Source organism: Sparus aurata, chromosome 10, assembly GCF_900880675.1.
Source record: "Sparus aurata chromosome 10, fSpaAur1.1, whole genome shotgun sequence".
In the NCBI taxonomy this organism is placed as follows: Eukaryota; Metazoa; Chordata; class Actinopteri; order Spariformes; family Sparidae; genus Sparus; species Sparus aurata.
Window position 1 is genome coordinate 26,400,128 of NC_044196.1, and position 13,358 is coordinate 26,413,485.

The 13,358-nt window shown below is 42.2% G+C and overlaps 1 protein-coding gene across 8 annotated transcripts in view; it reads right to left on the minus strand.

Annotated features, from left to right (window-relative positions):
- Positions 1 to 13,358, minus strand: part of nrxn2b (neurexin 2b) — a 661,557-nt gene that overhangs the window by 333,744 nt on the left and 314,455 nt on the right. For all 8 annotated transcript variants that reach the window (XM_030429949.1, XM_030429947.1, XM_030429950.1 and 5 more), the window contains 3 exons: positions 7,762 to 8,200; positions 5,879 to 6,262; positions 3,444 to 3,647 (listed from right to left, as the gene is read on the minus strand). In XM_030429949.1, the coding sequence (XP_030285809.1) occupies positions 3,444 to 3,647; positions 5,879 to 6,262; positions 7,762 to 8,200 (1,027 nt within the window). The remainder of the gene's footprint in view (positions 1 to 3,443; positions 3,648 to 5,878; positions 6,263 to 7,761; positions 8,201 to 13,358) is intronic.

Here is a 13,358-nt window from a genome sequence, read left to right on the forward strand (position 1 = left end):
TACAAGGTTCTATCTGTGTGGAGTTCTGAAATACAGGGCATCAAAGATTTAACATACCATCTGGCAAACCTTTTTGCTATTCTAATCTTTTTTCAATATTTGATGTCAAAAGTTTTTTTTTGTTTTTTTCCCCCCTTGTTTGTAAATCATAATAACACTGAATAAAGCATGCAATACTTCAAACATTATAAATATATGATTAACTTCATTAAACAAGTGAGATAGAGCCCCAAGATTTCAACTGCACATAATGTTTTGGGCGAGAATAAGATGGCCTAAATAACTTCAGATGTTTTTTCTTAAGTAGGACCAGCATAACAACAGCATTAAGACAGTGAGGCTTTTATGCACACACTGTGTACACGTACCATTTTCCCTGCAGCTGCTGTGCACTCATTAGAGCAAATGCAATGTCTTGTACCTTTAACTTTGGGCCTCTTTCTTGGCAATCTGAGACGCACTTGCCTTCTGCAGCACTTTGAGAACGAGAAACCCAATAGTGTAAATGACAAGAAAGGGTGATCTGCACATCCCAGCCACCTCAAGCCTGGTGCACACAAACCACAGGAAATAAGACCCTTTTGTGTACTATTTGCTACAAGCGGTGCAACAAAAACACAGCAAAAAGTGTTATTTTACAAGCTGTGTTGGCAGAATAGTGGAGTGTTAGTTGACGTGCGTTGTCCTTCTATTGAAAGACTAAGGCAGAGCATCAGCACACATCTATTCTGGTTAAGTGTCCTAGAGCAAGAAACTGAATTCTGCTCAGTAGCTTACCCTGACCTTTGGTCACCCTCCAAAGGAAGTTAGTAAACAGACTTCCTTTTCAAGGATCATTAAAGTCTTATAACATTACAGAATCTGATATCCTAAAATAGGTCATTGCTTTTTCCCTCCATCTAGTGGTAAGAAACTGTGTGTGCATGTGGCAGTGTGGTTGGGTTGTGTTCTCGAGCTGTCAACCGCTACAGAATAGTGGACACAAACAGCCAGGGACCAGCGTCACTCCGTAACGAGATTGGGGATTGGATACAAAAACAGGTCCATTACGAAATGTATTATGGGCCACATGGTTTGTTGAACAGTTTCAGAAATGAGTGAAATTTGGTGTAGAAGCCACATTAGTGCAATATTTTCGAAGAACAATGTAAGAGTTGTCCCTACAGCATGTGAATATATATTATATTCATAATAAATCAATAGAATATTTACATGTTGCACATTGGACAGGTTATCATCATTATCTATCGCAAACTGTTAGAATTAAATCTGTCTAATGATATCCTCCCCTAATGATTAATTAGTGGATTTTAATAATTTCATCAAAGACTATAGCCTTCAAAGGATGTTAAGGATTCCTTGCTGATTGTGGGCCTATTAATTCCCTTGCAAAACAGCTGAAAATACAAAGGTATTGTGTCAATCAACTGTGTGACTGTTTCAACCCCATTGAAAACTCAGAAATGGTACTGTTTTTTTTGTATTCATTTGAGGTCTTAGGTAATTTTGGCGCATAGTGGGTGGTTGAAGGACAGGTCAAGCTGTGGACCTGTGGCCGGTAAGTACGAATGTGAGTGCAACCTCGGACAGCTACAGCTGTGAGCCGGTCACTCTGACTGTTTGATCCATGGGCCGCAGACATACAGGCCATTGAAGGGATGAAAAGTTCCATCTTCTGAGTCTTGGCCAGGTGGGGTGTTCATGAGTGACAGAAAAAGAGAGAAGAAGGCGGAGAAAGAAAAGAAAGAGAACTAGGAAGAGAGAGTGGAGTGGCCACCTTTGTTTATCCCGACGCCCCCCTTCCTGTCTCTATGGTGGCTTAAACTCCCAAATTCCAGGGTGCACCTCTGTCATGCTCCTCCAGGTTCACTGCTCGGGGTAGACTCAGAGCATCCTGAGCTGGAAGGTCATACCCATCTTCCCCAGAGTGCTAATATTCACTGCAATGAAATTTTAATAAGTCAAAAGGTCTGCGTTCCTGCAGCCAGTTATTTGAGATAATGCATTTACCCATTCCATTAAACCATCCATCTTACAAACCCTGCTCTCCAATTCTGCTGATAGTCTCCCCACTATTATTGCCTTTAAGACCTCTTTACACCCTCATCTTCTTGGAGCTCATCCCCTAACTACTTATGATGTGGATTCCTGTCTCCTCTTAGCACTGCCTCTGGGCAGAAGGAGAGCCAACTAGCCCCCTCAGCTAACTCCACAAAAAAAGGTAATAGAGCAGAACTGCGAGGAGGAGCAACACAGAAGCAAAGCCACCTTGAAGCTTACAGAGACAGGATAGTGGGTTAAAGGCTCAGGGTCAGGCCGAGGATCCCGTTAGAGATGGAGCTTTTAAACGGGGGGAGGCGCAATGGAACTTCACTGGGAACAAAAAGGAGATGAATGCAGAGGGGACGGGGTGTGGACCAGCGGTAGAAGAATATGGAACAGAAATGACTGCAGGGTGGCTCGCCACAGAGGCAGAAATAACTGTACTGGGGATACAGATATCTTTTTTACTTTGGTCCTCTATTCCTGCAGCAAGCACTTTATCAGTTTGTGAGGGAGAAGCTTCTGTATTTGTCCCTAAGTTTCTTCAAATAAATGGCTTTTGAGCACTCTTAGTATCCTAATTTAAACTAGGGCTGGGTATCACCAGGTACCTCGCGATACGATACTATCACGATATTTTGCCCACGATAATGATAATATCACGATACAGCGATTCTCCGATAATCGAAATATTGCAAGAAATTTCATCCACGATACATCATGATATCTGTGTCACTGAAGAAATTCAGAATTTATTGACTGCACTGAATCCATTTCACAGGAAATACAAAACATTGTCAATCAATTTCACATGAATGACAGCCAAGTAAACAAAGAGTAAATTGCACAGTGTCTCTTCTTAACACACACACTGACTACAACTATCATTAAATATCTATATGTGTGGGTTTCAGAGCTACTTAAACCATTTTTTTAAATTTTATTTGGTTGTATACCTATGTTTGTATAAAGATAAAGCTGTCCTCCGAAGAGGGGTTGTGGTGGTGGGCGAAAAAAAACAAAAAAACGATAACGTACCTCAAGACGAAATATCGCGATATATCGTAGTATCGATACTTTGGCACACCCCTAATTTAAACCATTGGACAGTGCATATGCTTGCTTGTTAAATGACTGTATATGTACTTTACTTAACATATGAAATGAAATAAAGCTTGCTCTGTCATGCAAAATAAATCTCAGGGACAAATTTAGAAGCTTTTTCCCCACCCAACTATCTGACAATGGGAAAAAAAAATAATGCTGTAAAACTCAAAATGTCAAACCATCCTTCTATGTTCAGCAGTACACGATGCTAAAATACAGAGTGAGGACAGGGAGACAAGGGATGGGAAGGGAAAGGTTAGCAGGGACATCCACAATGAATCACATCGGGTTACCAAGGTTCACGGTGAGCTTGATGCGGCCTCCGTCCAGCTCCAGACGCAGGGTGTCTGCTGACTCTTTGGAGGTGGTGGCCATGAGCAGGCCATACGCCCGCTGTGACATGAAGCGCAGTGCCACGTCCTCGGCCTCCGTGTGCATGGTGACCGGCATGATGATCTTCAGGTACATGCTGCCGTCATAACTCAGCACCGTCGCCTCTGGACATGGGTGAGGGAGAGGACAGACGTGGGTGACACATTACAGGAGAGAATGCTCATAGAGGTAATGACTCAGGTGAATCCAGAACATAAGCACTGGAGAGGACAGCTCTGTATCAACAGCCTCTGTCAAATTTAATGTCAGTTCAAATGCAATTTAAACTAAATCAAATTATCTTTGGTAAATCTTCCTGTCTGTTATAATTAAAACCCAGTTTAACAGAATAGTAGGCCTACATATGTTTGTCTCATTATATAGGTTTGGCTATATACCTTGGGGCTATATGAGATACGTTTTTCTTTCTCTGTTTTTGTCTTTTAAGCATTTCAGTTGTAACCAGAACAAAGAAAAATCCCTCCATTTGTCAAAATGCGATGTATTTGGGTGACATATTTGCAAGATGAGATCAAGGGAAGATTCAGTAAGAATGATGAACAAAGCCATAGGTGTCTGTAAACCAAACACTCATCACAATGACGAAACATTGATGTCAATCACCGCTGCACTTCTCAGCCATGTTCGAGGATTGGAAAGTTTGATTTCAGCACGTAGACTACACCCCTGGGCCTTTGTCTCTTCTTGTGTTTATGTTATCACTCCTTTATGTTGTTCACCATGTTGGTGTGTAAATGACTTTAATTGTCCTCATCTGTGTCAGGCTTATATTTGGAAGTGTGCAGAATTATATGCCCAGGACTCCCTTTTTAAATTTTCAATGAGATTACAAATCTACCACCCAAAGCACAAAATCAAAACAGTCATTATAAGGGGAGAAATGAAAGCAGCACAAATACTGAGAGCGAATCCCATATGAGACTCTCCTCAAGCTTAGAAAATGTCAACAACATAAGTGCAGCTGGTTCCTGAGACACCCTACTTCACATTAGGCAGAGCCGTAGTTATTCTCTCTAGAATCAGCCATGCCATAAATAGACTGCTGTGCGGAGTGAGAGCTCCCTGAGTACTGCTCTTCTTTTGCAGGGTAGGTTGATGTGTGTCACCATAGGCTAACATCTGCCAGTGCCACGGGGTATTTAAAACGTTGAGGTTTTATATGGTACATTAAATAAGTTGGCGCAGTGATCTATAAAAAAACGTACAATGCAAATCCAAACATAATGGACCAACACACCTTGCCTTCTTTAACATGAACTCCACTTACATAGAAATGGGATACAAACCCGGTGCAGCATTATTCTAGTCAAAAACACAAAATGTGCTCATTACCATTGTAACGGCAAATCAAAATCATCAATTATTTTACTGTTTTATGGCTTGCAGGCACCAACCCTATGGGTTTTCTTTCTCCTTAACATATCATTGATTGTACTTACACTCACTTACACAATTAATCTATGCACTCAGTCTACCGACACAGAGATGGCTGGATTTCAGAAAAGTGCCTGGATTGACTTCCCTTGCAGTCACGCGAAGGTCCACTAGATGGCAAAAGAGCATTACTGAAACCATACCTGTCATCTGGGCACCCAAAGACAAAACCGTTAAAATATCCGCCTTCAAAATAGAGACATTTCATCCTCTACCTCCACTGTCCTGATTTGAATCCAATCCCTCCTTCCCTCATTACCCTCCTTGTCGCTCAAAATCCCATACTGGCATGGCTCACTCACCTCACGGACGTGCAGAGACAAACCATGAAGCGAGGTGCCTGCAGCTAATTGGAATGAATCAGATGTTTGGGTTGCTATTTGACTAGCTCACCTCCCCTCACTGTGGCATATATGCCACCTGGGTTTGCGTGACTGGCACAGATGGCGGCAGTAGGCCTGGATGCTCTGCCACACTGCCGCTCCTCTCAGTGCGTCAGCCTCGATCCCCCCCCCCCCCCCTCTACACACACACACACAGCTGGCAGGCCCCTAATGCCACCCAGCCTCCGGTGGCGTTCGGGTCACACATGGATCCCTGTGGGGCTCTTACTCCTACTATACAGCAGCTGCTTGGTTGTATGAGATACAAGGCAGCTCACCGTCAAACTCTCTTTTTACACTTCCTTTATCACGTACAACATTAATGATTTAGCAGCTTTTTATTGTTTCATATACCGTTCATAAACGCGGTAATATGTGATGGCTCAATGAGGGGCTATTTTTGCTTCATCACCAGGTCATTGTGTCAATTTGTGTGTCATGTTCGAGATGACGCGTTGGCATTTATTTTGTAAAGTGAAGTTTCCTTTAGCCATCCCCTTCAATATAACCCTACTCACCTATCTCACAATTGGTCCCCAGGAATCCGGTGCCGGTGCAGTCACATATGTAGCGGTTCCAACCCTCTTTGCACAGACCGGCATTGCCACAGGGGGTGCTGCTACACCGCTTCTGCAGTTCACGGGTGCAGAAACTGCTCACACCAAGCGCACTCTGGATCTCGGCCAGGCGGCGGACGTCGCGGCTCTTGCCATCGATGAAGAGGTCGCGGACGCAGCCCACGTAGCCGTAGTTAAGCAGCGCCGTCCAAACCTCCGGCGGCAGGATGAGGTTTGTCTTCAACTCGGGCAGCCCGCCCAGGTACATATCGCTGTCCAGATCCAGGATTTCACTGCCCTCTGGGGAGCTGAAGGGCATGCTGCGGCTGTTGACTGAGATCGATCCTGAAGACACAAACACAAACAAGAACACATGTTTAACGTTCAATGTTGGAATGCAAAAACGTTGTGATGTGTTGGCAAATGGACACATTGATCTAACCATAGCTGGTTAGTGTGTAGCTGAGCATACATCTTGTATTTAGCACATGATTGACAGTATGTTTTAATGGCTCGAAGACACAATTGATTGACAAAGTGTTCTGTCTGGATAGGTGAGTTCGTGGGTGAGTGGTCAAATGGCTGAATGAGTGAGTGAATGGTTGGTCGGGAGGAGTGGTGAGTGGATAATTTAAAGACACAAAACATTGACAAAGGGACATACAGGGGACGGGGAGCATAGACTAGAGCAGAGTGTGTGTGTGTGTGTGTGTGTGTGTGTGTGTGTGTGTGTCTTTGCGCATGTGCTTGTGTGTGTAATGTGTCTGTAATAGGCTAAATGGAGAAGAAGGGAAGCAGAATGCAGCAGGGAGTGGGTGAAACAAAAGACCCTCTCTCTTTCAGTGATTAACGACTCCGTCTTAATTTTCTATTAAAAGCCAATTACAGCAGGAGCAGCAGTGAGATCACGCGCACGCACACAAAACACGCACACAGATGTGCGCACACACACGCACACCCACACTCATTCACCCCCTTCCTCATTATAAGACGCCATTAGGGAGAGATATAATGTCCAAGGTGCTCACCCACCTACAGACCATTCATCAGACACCACACACTAAAGCATGCAGACGCTCTTGTTTGTGCCCACATACAGGCCGAGACTTTGGAACACAACAAACAGGTATGGAAATGAAACCTACATTCACAAATGCCAGTAGATGCGTCATTAACAGTGTGAGTAACCATTTCTGAGCTTGCGTTTTGACCGGCTTGCATGAGAATGAAGAGCTGGAGGATCTTAGATTTTGTCAAAGCCAATCCAGCCCCCTTTTCTGTGACTGACAAATCTGTGACAGCATCTGAGTCCTCCGAATACAGTGAAGCAATCTGCTGCCTACAGAATCTACAGAATAGATTGAAAATATGTTCCTTTTTTAGTCGATTTGTGTTTTTTTTTTAAAATACTTCGACACAAGCAACAGATATCTAGCCTTGTGAGAGGCATTTGTAAAGCAAATAATAAATACAGTCCGTGCTTGTCAGTCAAGACAAAATTGATATTTTTGTTGAATGTGTTGTTAAAACAGAACTGTCAGAATACAAGATGACTGTGGATTGGACATATGTTTAAGGCCTCATTAATTATGAAACCACCAAATGACAAAGTTAATTTTTTCTTCTAACTTACCTGTTTTACTCAATCCTACAGAATTTCAGAATTTACTGACATGCTGCCAATTATGAAGGTGTTGAATTCACAGGTGGATGGGAAATAAATATTGACATGAATCTGGAATGACATGAAATTGATGTGAAATTGGATGATGACTGCGAATGAGGTTGTCATTCAAAAACATTGCAATAAACCGTCAAATTGGAGATGAGTTGTCACCCCTCACCTTTCCTCCCTTCCCTCTGGAAATCCACGTGGCACCATTCCCCGTCATTGACCTTCTTGTTGCTGGCCTTCAGCTTTGTTTTCCCAGAGCCCATATCAATCAGCAGGTACAAGTACCCGTCCAGCAGCTCCATGGCGAAGTAATCAGTCTTCAGCTCCCTACCGGGCTTCTGCTCTTTGGGACCCTGAGGACGGCCGTGGCTGAACAGCAGGAGGCCGCTGGGCTCTGTGGTGCGGAAGTCAAAGGAGATAGATCCCGTCTTCTTGGTGTTCCACTTTGGCAGGGAGATGTAGGACTCAGGGGTCTCAAAGGTGACGGGGTCCAGAGCTGCCACGTCCTCGCAGCGGAACACCAGGTCGCCATTCAGGGTTATTTTAGGGTCACGCTCGATGGCTAGCCGTGACAGCTCCAGCTTAAAGTCGTTGTTCTTGTACACCACCTTGAAAAGCATGGAGAAGAGCGATTGGTTATAAGGTTAGAATTCAGTATAGAACAAATATTGCATCTCTAATTGGATTCGTATTTGAAAGTGGGCTTTCCTATAACCTAAAAACTAAACGCAGCTGCAATAGAGGACATTCTGTCCGTAATCCTAGGAGCACGCAGATGCACCCTAATTGCCCAAATTAATTTAATGTGTCAGTTATCGTGGCTGCTGGGAAATCTTGTCAGCCTGTGGAAATGATGAATCAGAACTTGAATGAAATACATTCCTTTCTCCTGCACAGCAGTGCAAAACCAACAGTGACACAACATACACAGGCTGCTTTCCATCTCCAACCCACAATCCCCGAGCACCAGATTTAGGTCGGGTGAGTTCTCAGTCTACTGATGTTCCTCACTCCTTCACTCCTTTCATTGACCGGGCTGATGTCTGTGAGTGTTTGGGGTTGTGTGGGTGCATGACATGCTCAGTGCATAAAGCTAGGATTTCCACTGTACGAACTCTTAACTCCTGGTCAAATCCATTAAGTGTACAAAGTATTTGTAGGGCAAAAAACATAGCTCTGAAATGTCAGTACATGTGCACGATAAATGGGTAAAAAAATCAAAAGGCTCCAGGGGGCATTCAGACTCAGGAAGAAGTAAATGTTGCCTACAGCCTTAATGCAAATGCTTTTGACAGCCTTTGATGAAATATGGTTCTATTGTTTCAGCTCAAAGTGTGTGTCTGCGCCTCACTGTGTGCATTCATAATGGATTAACTGCTAAAGGCAAAGTAAATTACCCTCGTCTCTCGTAATTTTAGTCCTCTTTTTATTTGTTGAACACTCCGTGGACCGCGTTTTGAGATGTCGTCCTCAAGGTAATAGCGTGGCACAGCTGAGGTCTCCGATTTTGTTTGTGTGTGCTTTCCCTCCTGATTGTAGCACTCTTCATGCTCTCTCACACACCCACACATACTGGTTGACAGCCAATGGAGAGACAAAAAAAAACAGCCATCCCGACGTTTCTGTCTTTGTTTTCTGCTGCTGTCACAGCTATGAGGTTAAAGAAATTGTCCTGTTCCTGGGAAGTGTACAGGCCCAGGTTTGATCTTGACAACAGATGTGTTCAATTGTCACTGAGTAAAAAACACAGAGGAGCTACCTGCCCATTGTGTTTAGAACGTAACACTTGGAGATAACCACTAATTTGCAACCCTTTTGGTAAACAAGGCAAGTCAATTTACAGAGATTTGAAACGTATTTGAGATATCAGTTCCCAAAAGCTCTCTTTTTTTAAAAACAGGATTTAGTTTTAAGAGAGGAATAAGGCACAATTTACAGTACATCTGGATCAACCACCAGCTATGATTTTTTTCTCCAATGTGCTTCTTAAAGAATGCATACCTAATTTGATTATGCCTATAAACTTCTGTCTACCCAAAGTACAACGAAGAAGAATAAATACCAGATTACTCTCTGTGTAGTAAGGCACCATTTGGTATTGTTTGCACTGGCCCGTTTTTTTTTTTTTTTTTTTATATTTGAAACACCGAAAAGGCTCGTCTTGTGCGATGCAGCTTACTATATTGTTTTTCTGACTATCAAATTTCTCCAGACTGCTGCTGTCATTCCTCATTGTCTTTCACAGCATCTCTTTCAAACGCCCTCCAATACTACCTATTTTTTTTTTCACTTTTAAGCACACACTCTCTCCCTTTTCCGCTCTCTCACCCTCTCTGTCAAACACCACACCTACACACAGGCACAGAATGAACCATATGAACACAGATAAGCTGGGTTATTCCTGAACTTAAGCCTCCTTTGGTTATCTCCCATATTGGCCACGCTGCTACATGTACTGTACACCTCATAATGTCGTCATTAGCAGAGATTAGTCCTGGTAATTAACTATGATAACGCTGAAAACTGGCAGTTAATAAGGTGTGAGCTCGCCTGGCTTAAGGTGTTAGAAAAGAGAGGGGTAGGTGAAAGAGAGAAAAGGCAGTAGGCAGAGGGAGAAGATTTGTTTTTATTTTATTTATTTCGAAGTGTTTATTTTCGTGTACTCATGCTGATCTTTCTACAAAATTGCAACCTTCAAATGTTTTTGTTTTTTTTCCCTTGTCTTGAAGAGGCGCAAATACTAGTGTCTATATCTGGGTGTTTTGTTTCCATCAGAGCTGATTAACACCAGAGAATAATATTAATAATGTAGTAGTAGTAGTAGTAATAATAATAACAATAATAACAATAATAATAATAATAATAATAATAATAATAATAATAATAATAATAATAGGGTCAGTGGCAACCATGTTCCATTTTATTTGCTAAGGTATTCTTTTTATAAGTAGACCAATCCTAATGTTATCTTTGAACACTTGACATTTCATTGGCAGCGAACATTTGAACATATACACTGATGCTCACAAGTGGATGAGCCATTCAGTTTTGAGAACTGCGTGGGCTCTTGTCCTGCTTTATCTGCACTCCTTAGTACGAACCTAAAATGTCAACTGAGAACAAAAAAGATGACCAAATGTAAAAGACACATTGCTGATTGCCTGCTAGCAGGGCTTTGGACTTTAATTCTAAATCTGGACAAGACTTGACATCGCCTGTAATGCAAGACAGTGAACGGACCTTATTTACATGAAGACCAGCCATAGCTGCATTTGGCACCACGAGAGGTCTTTCAACAGACTAATCAACACCAAACAATGCATTTCTCTGAGATCTGGACTCTTCGTCATCAATGTGCTCAAACTAGTTGAGTAGGCAGAGATGTCACAAGCACAATGACAGATTATCACGAGAGCTCTCAATATGTCATCGATGTCAACATTTCTAATGTCTGAGGGATTTCTGTGCAATCAAAAACGTATCACTAATGATGGCAGGCAGCCATAATTAGCTCGCTGTGAGGTCAGCTGTGATTGGCTGTTGATAGTACGTGGTCTTCATCTTTTTTTTTTCCTGTACAGTAGTCCAAACGGCAGGTGCTACATGTCAAACATGTTTGTTATCACTTGGCCAGTTCAGATCAACTGTGAACCTTGAGTGTTTTAACACCACCATGTCTGGTTGAAATTCAAGAGTGTTGTATTAGGTCTGATCCAAGCAGCTGTCCTTGTTAGTTTTAGTGTGTGTGTGTGCCCGAATTTGCAGTGCAGTTTCGTGCACTCAATTCAACAAGGGGAATGCATGAAAATGCTGTTTTAGCCAGTCATTAAATATGTGACAAGCTAGTCCTCCAGTGTGTTTCTAGCAACAAAAAAAGAGGAATAGCCAGGGGCTAGAAAAAGCAGAGCTCAAAAGAAGATGGTAGAATACAAGAGAGATGTGTTTATCAGCAAGCAAGGCAGGGGAGGAAGACAAAGGTAAGAGTTGGTAGGAGCGACACAGAGGAGCACAAGTATGTGAGGCATGTGGGGCCTCACGCTGACAGGTGCATCGAATAATCAGTGCCTCTGTAAAAGGCAAAGGACCCAGACAATCTGCGCACAGTCAGGGGCAGGTTCTGCGTTCATGTGTTGACTTAACATCTAGACCATATGCCTTTCTTTCAATATTTTCAAACCCTTGAGGCTGTCTGGCTTTATACAGACATTTGTAATATGTCCTATTCAGCATTAGGTGAGCAGGTCTTGACAGATAATCTAATGAGCCAAGTCGCCCACTGTAGAAAAGCTCACTGGCTTTGTCCACCGATAAAGAGACCACTCTCAAAGGTTTTTTTAAAAACTTTGAAATCCTGAGAAGAGTTAATGATGTCCAGCAACACAGTCTTTGTCACCTCTTTATATCTGATGACCTTTTCTGGCTTCTGGCTTCAGTGATCTTTCTAAACTCGTGGCCCCGACATGGATTTTGAGCTTTCCCACCGAGCGAACGCAGGGCCGAAGCCTTCTTCGGGGTTGACTCAATTGATTTGTTTTGACACTCAGAAACTGCAAATCTTCAAAGCTGCAGGTCAGCAGTACAAATCTAATCATTTTTACCTAATGCACAGTGGGTTTTCAATGTTCGATGAAGCCAAATACAACAAAATATAGGCTGCTTTTGCAAGTGCCGCATTTGATTTATAGATAATCCTTCCTTTGACTTGTTATATATTCAACAAAATTATATATATATATATATATATATATATATATATATATATATATATATGTATATATGTATATATATGTATATATATATATATCGACTTCAGTGACATACACTGACAGGTTGTTTTGTACATTCAGCATCTGTGTACACTTCATTGTTTGGTGTTGCCTTGGTGATAGGCTGCTTTTGCGAGTGCCGCATTTGATTTATAGATAATCCTTCCTTTGACTTATATATTCAACAAAATTATGTATATATATATATATATATATATATATATATATATATATATATATATATATATATATATATATATATATATATATATATATATATATATATATATATATATATAGATATATATATATATATATATATATATATATATATATATATATAGATATATATATATATATATATATCGACTTCAGTGACATACACTGACAGGTTGTTTTGTACATTCAGCATTTGTGTACACTTCATTGTTTGGTGTTGCCTTGGTGATAAGGGGGAACTGGAAAGGGCATAGGGCAGGCTTTGCAGCGGAAACCTTCCAACTACAAAGTCTAAAATGAATGATGAGTTGTAGGTGGGGTGTGAGAGGGGGCGATGGACAACTTCAGGAGATTTTATTGCACGGCTAAGGTAAGACTAAGAGGAATGTGCAGGTGAGGAGATCAAGCATCAGTATGAAGTTGCGAGGGCAGGAAAGGAGAGAGAGTGAAAGAGTCGGGGCGAGGAGGAGGGTGAGAGCATTCATCCAGTGCATGGAATCAGTCGAAGAAATCAATTTTTAATTTGGCCGTCAGGATGGCAAAGCTGGCGTGCCAACAGTGCTACCATGGACTTAATTACACAAAACTGCCCCTGAGAAAGGGGAAGATGAGAGGCAGAGGGAGGTGGAGAGAAGTGACTAGAGAGGTGGGAAAGAGTGAGGAAGACAGGCAGGAGGGGAGAGGGGGAGGGGGGAGTGTGAAATGGGCGATAGCAAGGTCACTGTCTGGGAGAGAGATGGAGAGGAGGAGGTTGTGGTGGAGAGACAGATGGTGACATGCT